This window comes from Leucoraja erinacea, chromosome 20, assembly GCF_028641065.1.
Source record: "Leucoraja erinacea ecotype New England chromosome 20, Leri_hhj_1, whole genome shotgun sequence".
NCBI classification, from domain to species: domain Eukaryota; kingdom Metazoa; phylum Chordata; class Chondrichthyes; order Rajiformes; family Rajidae; genus Leucoraja; species Leucoraja erinaceus.
The window spans coordinates 18,304,404-18,316,759 of record NC_073396.1 but is presented as its reverse complement, the minus strand read 5'-3'; the positions used below and the strand labels follow the sequence as shown (position 1 = coordinate 18,316,759).

At 43.1% G+C, this 12,356-nt stretch overlaps 1 protein-coding gene across 2 annotated transcripts in view; it reads right to left on the bottom strand.

Moving 5' to 3' along the window:
- Positions 1-5,022: 5,022 nt before the first annotated feature.
- LOC129706863 (E3 ubiquitin-protein ligase RBBP6-like) overlaps positions 5,023-12,356 on the bottom strand; it is a 70,420-nt gene continuing 63,086 nt past the window's right edge. For both annotated transcript variants that reach the window (XM_055651444.1, XM_055651445.1), the window contains 2 exons: positions 8,797-10,584; positions 5,023-6,990 (listed from right to left, as the gene is read on the bottom strand). In XM_055651444.1, the coding sequence (XP_055507419.1) occupies positions 5,400-6,990; positions 8,797-10,584 (3,379 nt within the window). In that variant the 3' untranslated portion in view covers positions 5,023-5,399. The remainder of the gene's footprint in view (positions 6,991-8,796; positions 10,585-12,356) is intronic.

Here is a 12,356-nt window from a genome sequence, read left to right as displayed (position 1 = left end):
GTGGGAAATACCTGTATAATTGACAGCATATAAGTATCAGTCACTAACATTTTCTAAGAGAACAATGCCCGTGCCATTTAATGGTATCACAACTCCCAGCATCAATAGCCCTGAGTGGCCACATTTCTTGAAACTTAACTGCACTAGCCACATTAATACCATGGTTTCAAGACAAGTCAGAAGTTGGGTATCCCAAAGAGTACTCAGTTCCCGTTTCCTCAAACCTTTCCCTCCATCTATAATTCACGGGTCAGGGACATGCAGTTTCTCAGGCAGTATCACACTGCTGGATTAATTCAGCTTCAACAATTCTGAAGGATTTTCAAACAGTGAAGCAGCCCTCTTAACTTGCACCCCATCCACCATCTTATATATTAACTCTCTGCACAACACAGTGGCTACAATGTGTACCAGCTATGAAAATGCAAATCCATACCTTGCACCTTATGGGAACACCACCACCAGATTTCCCTCCAAGAAACACACCATCTTATCTTGGAATTAGGCTGTGGGCCGAGCATCAAAAATTAGTCTAGAAATCAACTTTCATGACCCATGTCTCAGAACTACATGAAATTTTGCACAGATTTAGATTAAATATAATTGAGAAGGAAGTCATTACTCGTCAGTGCCAAAAGTTGCACATTAATTAATTAAACTCATTAGAAAATGAGATCGAAAAAGTAAGCGCCATCTATTCTCTGGAGCGCAGAAGGTTAAGGGGGGGACCTGATAGAGGTCTTTAAAATGATGAGAGGGATAGACAGAGTTGATGTGGACAAGCTTTTCCCTTTGAGAATAGGGAAGATTCAAACAAGAGGACATGACTTCAGAATTAAGGGACAGAAGTTTAGGGGTAATATGAGGGGGAACTTCTTTACTCAGAGAGTGGTAGCGGTGTGGAATGAGCTTCCAGTGGAAGTGGTGGAGGCAGGTTCATTGGTATCATTTAAAAATAAATTGGATAGGCATATGGATGAGAAGGGAATGGAGGGTTATGGTATGAGTGCAGGCAGGTGGGACTAAGGGAAAAAAAATTTGTTCGGCACGGACTTGTAGGGCCGAGATGGCCTGTTTCCGTGCTGTAATTGTTATATGGTTCTATGGTTATAGTGTCCAAGGCCCATATTACACCATGGGGAGTAATCTCTTTGTTGCAGTTAGGCTGTGGGCCGAGCTTTATTCTGCAGTTTCGTGACCCAAGTCACCAAACTACATGAAATTTTCACATATTGTGTAAAGAAACTTACCGGGAAAAAGTGCTCCGATCGCGGGGCCTAGGTACTCGCGGTAAAGCGAAGCCGCGGTCTCAATTAATATGCGTCCGATTCGCGAACGCGGAGCATCTCCGCGGGCGGGCGGGGGAGTCTGTACATAGTGCCGTCTGTAGCGGCCGTTTCCAGACCCCGACAACGGGAGAAAAACGGAGGGATATCGATCGCTATTTATAGGCTTCCATTGCAGTGAGAAATGGTCAGAAATGGTTGATTTTTCTGTAGAAATGAATTGGTGATATGTGAACTTGAACTAGTTTTTCTATGGTAACAGTGTTATTCTCATTAACATTAAGAAGAGGTTTAAATGTTATGAATTGAAGTCCATGCAGACTTAATGACTATGATTTTTTTTTTCTGTAGACTCTATTGAAACTTGAAATAACTTATCAATTGTAGTAAATTACAGTGTAAATCTCATTGACATTAAATAGAGGTTGACACTTTATGAATTGAAGTCCATGCAGACCTAGGTACTATGAGATGTTTCTTTCTCTAGCTATTCTGCACCCTCTGCTCCTGCACTTGAACTTGAAGTCTTATCTATGGCTGTAAATTACAGTGTCAGTCTCATTGACATTAAGAAGAGATTGACATTTTATGAATCGAAGTCCATGCAGACCTAAGTAATATGAGATTTTTTTTTTCTGCAGCTTCTGCCCCTCCACTCTTCAGAGCCTGTCCACACAAAAGTGTTTGTGTAGACATTCACTGTGCTTTAATGAATACTAATTTGATAATTTGCAGACTTGCCATCCCATCTACCTGGACATGCATACATGTTTCATTTCCTCATTGATATGTCGATATTGTCTTACATAATATAAAACATGAAAAGAAGTAAAATACACCCTGACACATATTATCTTCTATTATTAGGAGGCAGCAGTGTATCCCGGGTTATCATGCAGAGTGCTTCTGCAACATAACAACAATAAATCGAGCGATAGCAAAGTCTAGAAGGAAGAAAGGTAATGATAGGACTCAAACAACAAATCTTTTTACTTATGGTCATATGATGTTACTTTGAAAAATGAAAAGATATATTTGAGGATGTTGATTTATTTTACTTTTCATTCCTTTTCTGTTTTCCTCTTTCAATTGAGTTCAAGACGCTGAAAAGCCTGAAGCATGTGAATCACCTCAAGCGGCAGTTCCTGATGGTGAAGCAGATGAGTCGGCCCCAAAGAGACTGCTTCGATCCATGACAAGTCATAGTCAACAAACAGCAACTGTCGAGCACACTGACCGTAGGCATGTCCTACCAGCGCATTGCATCATTTGTAAATGTTCAAAGTACACAAAATAAATAAATTGTGGGAAAAAATGATTATATAAAGTTTCATTTTAATGTGGATCGTTTCACTGTTTATTTGGTCAAATTATTTAAACAATGAGTGAATTACTTATGATAATGGCATGCCGGTGAATGACTGCGACAATCCACCCACCGATCCACACATACATACATACGCACACTTCCATGCATGCAAACATACATACATAAATCCGCACACACACACACACATCCATTCACAGACATACATGTACACATCCAAACATACATGCACACATACATCCATCCACACGTACATACACACAGCCACAGATACATGTTTGAAAGGCACACACAGACACACACAAACTAGAGATGCAACACTTTTAGGGTTCTTTTAGGTTAAAGGTAATAGCCCACATTTGCAAAGGCACCATCGGGGGGGGGGGGGGGGGGGGGGCTATAACATAAATATAAACTCATTGTAGCTTAAAATGAATATTCATCGAGTAAACATCAGAGCATTCGATTCTTGGCCAGGATGTGACATTTACATCAGAAATAAGACAGGTCTCTTACAGGTCTGGCACTGCCCCAGTCCCACTATGGCTGTCACCCCCACTCTCCCCACTTTGGCAGTCAGCGGGGTTCAGTAAATGGGGAAACCTAGATGAACTGTCCTGACCCTTTAATTAGGCAGGTTCATGAGCCCTTAAAACCTGGGACATCTGCTGTAGTCTCATTTAATTTCCTATTAAAGCGACTGGAACATGCCTGCCTGGCACTGCCCCGGTCCCACTATGGCCGTCACCCCCACTCTGCACACTGGCAGTCAGTGGGGTTCAGTAAAGGAAGGAACCCACAAGAACTGCCCTAACCCATTAATTAGGCTGGTTCAAGAGCAGGACCTCTGCGACAGTGTCATTAAAAAAACACTCAAAATTATATTCATCATATTATGATTACATTCATATTTACAGGTTACATATATATATTGGTATAATAGTTTAAATGGACTGCCCATGGTGTAATACGGGCATTGGCCACTAGATGGCGCTTATTTTCCCGATCTCATTTTCTAATTAATGTGCAACTTTTGGCAATGGCGAGTTATGACATCCTTCTCAATTATATTTCATCCAAATCTGTGGAAAATTTTGTAGTTTGGTGACTTGGGTCACGAAATCCTATTTCTAGACACAATTTTGATGCTCGGCCCACAGCCTAAAAGTCTCTTTAAACCATATATATATATATTATATAACTTGCGAATATGATTGTAGTCATATATAATTATGTATTATCATATAAAATAATATAATGAATATAATTATGAGTTTTTTTTTGTTTTTTTTTAATAAGACTGCCGCCATGTGCAGAGTGGGGGTCACGGCTAAAGTGGGACTGGGGCAGTGCCAGGCTGGGGGAAGGCTAAGGCATCTTCTGTGGAAAATATCATGTAGTTTGGTGACTGGAGCTGGAGCCGCTTTGGGACCGGCTGCGGGCTCCGTACGTGTGGACCCGCAGCGTGTCCACCTCAGCCAGCATGCCGTTCTGGTGGTGGTGATGGGGAGCAGCACTGCCTTGCACGCCGCCTTCAGCACCCCGATAGCACCGGCTCTGTCACTATGGCTGCAACACACCGGCAGCCTGACAGCCCAACTGACCCCTCGTAGCACCCACCGGAGGACCGGCCCAACACTCACCACCCGCCAGATGCCCGGCCCAACCAACCGCTCTCACCACCCACCTGAAGGCCCGGCCCAACCCTCACTACCCGCCGGCGGCCCGCTCGATCCTCCACAACATCCATCAGCCTACCGACAAGCCCGACCAACAGACTGACCCTAATCCTAACCCTAGCTCTACATTTGTTATTTATCATTTTTATTTAACAGTTAACATTATAAAGATAAATCAATTGAAAAACAAAATTATCAGCAAGGTGAGCATTACCTTTATCCTTGGAAACAATTACGTTTTGATGTAATGAGGAGGCAGCCATGATCCCAGGGTCCTCGCTGCCTAGCGACCATAAAACAAAGCGCGGGATTGGTCAATTTGCGTCCGACCTCAATGTCAAACTTGCATTGATTGGGCAATTACTACTCAGAAAATTTGAGGTTTTTCTCATATTTCTTAAAAATGTGCAGGTTTTGGTCTTGACGAGTTTCATGTATGATTTATATAATATTTTTACACAATATGTTAAAAATTTAGGTAGTTCCGCGAGTTGGGTCACAAACCTGAACGAGAAAGCTCCTCGGCCCACAGCCTTAATCACTGAACTAGTAAAAAAACCCACAAGAATGGGAGAGAATCACATCATTATTAGCGATCCTCAGAAATCCATGGTATTACCAACCAAAAATATAATCATGTGATAAGATTTTTTTTTCCCCCTGAGTATTTTGGTTAGCTTTGTTAACTGGAAATGGGAAAAACACAATGACCAGTATTTAAAGAGACTAATGAATTCAATGAAAATTTATTCAGTCAAAAGATGACAGTGAGGCTTTGTACTGCAAATCATCAAGCAAAACATTTACATTAATTACACTGTCAGCTTGTATACATAGCTATAAAAAAAAGTTCAGTGAAAATTTCACAGTAGTTCCCAGTGTAGTCTTATAGTTCACTTAAAAATGCTGCAGCATAATCTGACCACTCACGGTCAAACATAATTCTGTACAAAAATTGCTAATTTATAAACCCTCAATATTACAGAAAACAAAATCTCCAGAATAGTAGTTCAGTAGACTCAGAGCAGAATAGCAATGTCTGAGTGAATATTTACAAAGCTTCCAAATACTTGCGGCAGAGTCTGACCAAACAATGCAGACATCTGTCTAATCCGTTTCTGTTGTTCGGACAATGACAGATGATCGGACCTTTTGGTCACTGTCTTTGTCCTTCTCTTTGTCTTTGCCTTTTTTGGACTTTTTCTTTTTGTGTTTGTGTTTTTGAGTTTTGTCCAGCTCTAGTACAACACCGAGATGCTTCTTGTGCTTTTTGTGTTTCTTGTGCTTTTTGTGCTTCTTTTTCTCCTTTTTTCGCTTTTTCTTCTTGCTATCCTGTGTGTCCTCTGAGCTGGCACTGCTGCTGTGACTGCGTGTCTGACTCTCACTTGGGCTGTGGCTGCAACTTGGGCTGCTTTGGGTGCGAATTTTAGGGGCACTACTCCTGGAGCCCACAGGCACACCTTTGACCTCTGTCAGTTCATTTGTGATCTGTTTTGTATCCTTTCCATCCTTTACTGTATGCTCTGCTTCAATTTCACTGTCACTTTCACTGTAATCCGGTTCAAAGGCAGCCTCGTCTGTTTCCCTGGCCAGATCCAAGGAGTGCCGGGAGAGTCGGTTCGAACGGCAGAGAGAACCTGGCATCCGGGGGCGACCATGATCCCTGTCACCCCGCCCGACACAAAGCTCCTGCTCATTCTTTTCAGTTGATATTTCAGTTTGATGGGCCAACTTATTCCCACTTACTTGCCTGTCCTTGCTGCTCCGTGTTTCAAAGGCAGGTTTTTCCTTGCCTCTGCTGGAGGAGACCGATTTTACTTCTTCAGTACCAGACCTCGATTCCGATCCACTTCTTGGGGTCGTTTGTGGTTTCCTGTCTTTCTCAGGATGGTGATCGATTTTCCTGGGTTCGGTACTGCCTCTTCTGCTTTCTGTCTGTTGATCTCTTCCCTTTTGTCCATGTGTCAGCTCTTCACCCTTACTGGGGGAATCTCGCCTCCTTGTATCGCGGCCCCGCTCCTCCCTCTGCTTGGTGAGTGGGATGTGCCTGTTGATGCCGTCTGTCTTACTGTCAACGTTAGGAACCAAATCTTTGTTTGAGGCACCACGGTTATTTGGCTCTAATTTTTCAACCTGCCGCTCTTTTGCAGCTGAAGTAAGATGCTTTCCATTTGCTGCCTCAATATCCCGCTCTGCAACCGCTGGCTTGTCAAGCTGAATAGCTGCTTTCTTCTTGTCCAAAACCTCTCTGTCCATCGTACTATGCTCCTTATCTTTGATCTTTGCAACTTTCTCATTCAGTATCACACTTTTTCCAGGTGTAACAGCATCCTGCTGAGGCTCCTCCACATTTAGATCCTTAATGTTTTTTTGAGGTTTCTCAGCAGGAACAGCATCTTTATCAGTTTGCTTTGTTGGGTTTGTAGGCTTCACACCTTGCCCAGAATTGGCAAGTTTTACAAGGTTTAGTGCTGCTGCTGCTGCCGCTGCTGCTGCTGCCGCCGCCCTTCCTTCATCTTCATCTGTCTCATAGTCCTCCTTCTCCCACTTGGATCGAGGGACTTGGACAATGACAATTTCATCTTCAGCTGGGGGTCTGGTATCACTGTTGTACTCCTCCATAGTCTTAATCACTGTCTTCTTTGCATCCAACTTCTCTTCAGCTCTTCTCATGGGGCTCCCTCCTGCAGAACTGGTGCTGGGAGTGGTAAATAAAAAGTATAATTATCCCTTTACTGTCTGTAATGCTACCCATCACAATAAGTTAGAATTCCCACATATGGCTACTTAAAGACTACTCCAGTTCAAGAGAGAAGCATGGCACACACCCATAGATTGACCTTACTTCGTCTTCCCACAGAAAACCCCAACGCAGAAAGGAAAGTGAATGTTGGCACTGTGGTTTCAGACTCCACCTAAACTCTCAGGATGTATTTGGTTTACTATTGAAAGAAAAGCCCTTGGAAACCTTCTTTAGAAATCGGGATGTGCAGGACTAGAGAATCCGCCATGATCTTCAAGGCCAGGCTTAATGTATTCATCACATATTTCCATTTCGCCAACATTTATAAAGGCAGATTCAACACACACGTGATGTGGGAAGATTCAATTTTGCAGCTGTAAACAGTTAGCACTCGGAGTGAATGCTCCAAGGTGGTGCTTAAAAAACAAGCATACACTAATGGAACTGCCAGATGGGAGCAGCCGTGTGAAGGTGCAAGTGCTCTGTGGAGAGTACGTGCAAGCAAGACAGAGTCTGAAGAAGGGTCTCAACTCAAAACGTTAGCCATTATTTTTATACAGAGATGCTACCTGTTCCGCTGAGTTACTCCAGCATTTTGTCTTTCTTTGGTGTAAACCAGCATCTACAGTTCCTTCCAACACAGAATATTATTAGGCGTGGAAACGTTGCAATAGTACCCATCTCAACTACCTCTGGTAGTTCGTTCCATACACCCACCATCTTTTGTGTGAAAAAGTTACCCCTTTAATAGGTTCCTATTAAATCTTTCCCTCCTCACCTTAAACATATGTCCTCTGGTTCTCGATTTCCCTACTCTGGGCAAGAGTCTGTACGTTTACCCGATCTATTCCTCATGATTTTGTATCCCTCTATTACATCACCGCTCATCTTCCTGCACTCCAAGGAAGAGTCCTAACCTGCTCAACCTCTCCCTGGAGCTCAGGACCTTGAGTCCTAGCAACATGCTCGGAAATCTTTTCTGCACCCTTTCCAGCTTAACAACATCTTTCCTATACAATGGTGCCCAAAACTGAACACAATACTCCAAATGCGGCCTCACCAATGTCTTATACAAATGCAACATAGCATCCCAACTTCTATACTCAATACTCTGATTGATGAAGGCCAATGTTCCAAAAGCCTTTTTGACCACCCTTGCTACCTGTACTCCCAGATCCCTCTGCTCTACAACACTCCCCTGAGCCCTACGGTTCACTGTGCAGGTTCTGTTAGTGCTCCCAAAAGACAACACCTTACCTCACAGATTAAATATAACACCTCATGGCAACCGACAGGGTTAGCGCCATGAGCTTGCCGAGGGAAGGCAGTGACATTGAACATGAGGTCAGTTTGTGCAACTTTGGACGATGAAGTGTGTGGCACTCTTAAACTGAAGATGACTTTTCTTAGCAAATCTAATTTCAGTTAAAAAGTATGCTAACTATTAACAGAAATTCACACTTTATAGGGAGAAATAGAGCATATTTTCCACCCTGCTTTAAAACTAAATCTACAACTGCAATACTTCACATTCCCAATAATTGCGGGGTAATTTAAAACATCAACATTACTCATGATAGTCATGCAAATTTACAGGGTTTGTCACAATGTGACTGCAATAACCAAATACATGATCAAAAAATGGGCCCTACTAAGCTCCCAAAAAAAGTCACTGCCCTACTAAGCTCCCCAAAAAAAAGATTACATGATATTAACAAATGCCAGCATGATAAAAAAAAAAAACCCATGAAACATGCTAACCTTGTATAATCTACCAGGACTGAACCAGTCATCTCATTCCCCGCCACTTTCCTCCTCGCCTTGGTTTTCACTTTGTCCGATTTGGATTTTCCGCCATTGACCTCTGATAACTCAGGTGCCTCCTCCGGAGCAGCTGGAGATTCTCCACTTACAATCTTCTTTCCACTCTCCCTATTTATTTTGATCTTCCTCACTGGAAGATTTGCTGGAGTGACCGTCTCATTTTCAAAAGATGATTCTACAAAATCTCTGGCTGCTTTCTCAGTACCAGACGTGGTCTTTGGTTTCGCTGAAGGTTTTGCAGCCTCGGATATTTCTACTTTTGATGATTTAGTTGGAGGTGTTCCAAGCTCTCTGTCTGCCACTTTTTCATCACTTTTCCTCTTACGCTTGTCAGCCTTTGCCTCTGGCTGCCTTGGCTTCTCATCTGCTTTGACTGTCCGTTTCAGTTTTTCATCCCTGTTGACTGTTTTATCGTGCTTCTCATGTTTTGTCTCCTCCCTGGGATAATCCTTTCTTTGCTTTTCCTCCTTTGCTGGTTTTGTTTCTTTGTACTCTCTGCCCAGTTTGAGCTGCAGCTTCCTGGGCAGAAAAAACTTCTCACTTTTGGGTAGTGGCTGTACTTTCACACACTCGACCTTGGCAGGACATTCCTCCCTGTTTTTTTTAATGCTGAGCTCACTATGAGGTGACTTATCCCGCTCTTTCTCTGGCGGCTTCTCTTGCGCTGCTTTGGCACTTTTACCAGACGACTCTTTCTTGGGCATGCTGCTCTCTGCTTTCCGCTTCACTTTTTCCATTTTATTAGATTTAGATTTTTCTTTCCTGTCTTTGTCAGACATGGATTTATAAGCAACTGATTCCCCTTCCATAGGCTCATCCCTCACTGGTGTGGCATCGTCTCTGCTGGGTGGCAGAAACAAGGCAGCTCCTTTGCTATCGTCACCTACCGTTTCCACAGCCTTCTTTGCATCTCGACAAGACTCCGGATTACTGACTGGATCGGTTTCATCCTTTTTCTTCTTCCTGTGTTTTTTGTGCTTTGTACCTTTCGAGTCAGAACGAAGGTTTGTTACTTCTTTTTCCTTTGACCCTCTCAGTTCCTTTACACCATGAGTCTCTCTGTAAGGGTACTTTTCTGGATAATTGCAGGCACCACCTACATTACGGCCCCGAGGTAACTGCTCTGTTGGATATTCGTCCCTGCGGCCCCGACCATGAGGTGAAATGTCACGCCTGGTACCAGGTGGGACAAAGCGCTCAGGAGACAAATGGTCCTTATTTGTGGGAGAACGAGGTCGTGGTTGATTACCACCATTGTAACCTTTATAATATTCATACCATGCTCGGCATCGCCTCTCCCATTCTCTGTAGCGCTCTCTTTCGTAAGAATCTCTTGGATCACGAGGTCTATCATATAGTTCTCTGTAATCAAACGGTGGTGGTGGTTCTCTGTAACGATCATAAAACTCACGCTCATTTTCACCCTGTGGAATACTCCTTTTGTAAGGAGAATGGGGCTTGTAATTTGGAGATCGGGAACGAGACCGATATCCTCTGTAAGATGGCGACCTAGATCTGGACCTATGAAACCCACGAGATCTGGATCTTGATCGATAACCCCTACTCTTTCCACCGCCTCTTCGATATGAAGGTGATCTTGAGTAGGAACGACTTGGGGATCGACTGACTGATCTTGAATAAGATCGCGAGGAATGAGATCTTGACTTGGAATACGAGTAGGAGCTGCCACTGAATGATGATCCACTGTATGAACGTGACCGGGACCTGAGCAGAAAGTGAAGGCAGGTTAAGTATTAAATGTAGCAGCTTAAAATGAATAACCAAGGCAGCAACACTCTCAAGGTGAATCTTCAAGGAGGTAGCCCACTAACAGTGGTAAACTTATATCAATAATTTTCTAGCGATATGCCAATTTAGTTACGGCTTAGGTTTTGAAAAATTGAAGCTAAACCTGACTGAGATGGAAGAAGGGTCTCGACCAGAAACATCACCCATTCCTTCTTTTCAGAGATGCTGCCTGTCCCTCTGAGTTGTCCAGTTTTTTGTGTCTATCTGACCGAGATGGATATGGGTGTAAGAGCGGTTAGCAAATTGGACTTAAGTTTTTTGTTTGGAGATAGTGTGGAAACAAGCCCTTTGGCTCACGCCAACCAATGATCCCCTCACACTAACACTATCATATACACTCTCGGGACAATTTATAATTTTACTGGCGCCAATTAACATACAAATATATACATCTTTGGAGCGTGGAAGAAAACCAGAGCACCGGAGAAAACCCACGCAGGTCACGGGGAGAATGTACAAACTCTGCGCAGACAGCACCCTTAGTCAGAATTGAACCCGGGTCTCTGGCACTGTAAGGCAGCAACTCTACTCCTGCGCCACCTTGCCACCCACCTGAAATGGTAGTCTTAAATGAACAAGACAAAAACAAGAGTCCAGAGATATTTCAACAACACAAAAGATGCAGATCAAAAAATGAATTCCATTGATGGCTGATAAGACCAGTTATTTCGTCTGGTTTCTGTAACTAAAACTAATTAAATTTGCATGTGCAGAAAGCACTGGCACTGTGGCCAGTCACCTATTGTGGCGAGGACTTCTGCAGGCATGCAAACATTGTGACTAACATGTATGGCTAGGTTTCATACAGAGAGTGGTGAATCTCTGGAATTCTCTGCCACAGAAGGTTGTTGAGGCCAGTTCATTGGCTATATTTAAGAGGGAGTTAGATGTGACCCTTGTGGCTAAAGGGATCAGGGGGTATGGAGAGAAGGCAGGTACAGGATACGGAGTTGGATGATCAGCCATGATCATATTGAATGGCGGTGCAGGCTCGAAGGGCCAAATGGCCTACTCCTGCACCTATTTTCTATGTTTCTATGACATGCTCCAATACCGAAGCTCTTAGTATTTTCTCGCCATAACACTGACACATAGTTACTTCACCATACAGTAGCTTTTGCTATATGTGCTAACCAATGTTAAAACAGCAGTTATAAAAGTGCAATTGAAAATATCCTAATTAGATCTTTTCAACTCCACAAACATCGTCAGTAAAATTCTAAAGCACGAGAGCATTGGCATCGCTATTAGCAGAGAAGTGATCAGGAGACAAGACTGTTGAGGTGGAGAGTCAGCGACACCAGAGAAAGAATTAAATTAGGGAATGGAGTTTAAAAAAAATATGAGGTAGAGGAGGCAAATGTATCGCAGAGCCTGAACGCCTCATGTACTTACACTGCCCGATTTAAACTGCTCAAAAATCAGAAAGTAGCAGCAAGATGCCAATGCCAACTATTGACATTGCTCCGATTACTAAAGCCATGTCTGGTATTTCTCAGTTGCAAAGTTCTGATGCATGATAAATGGAGAGGGCAGCAGAATTTCTATTTCCCAAAAGATACATATACTGGGGAAGGAAATCGAAGTGACAAGGGACTCTAATTTATTTTGAGAATGTCATTTTGCAATGCTTGTGTTTCCACTAGCTGTTTGATTGGTTTATGCCGATGTTTGAAGGCCAAACGAAT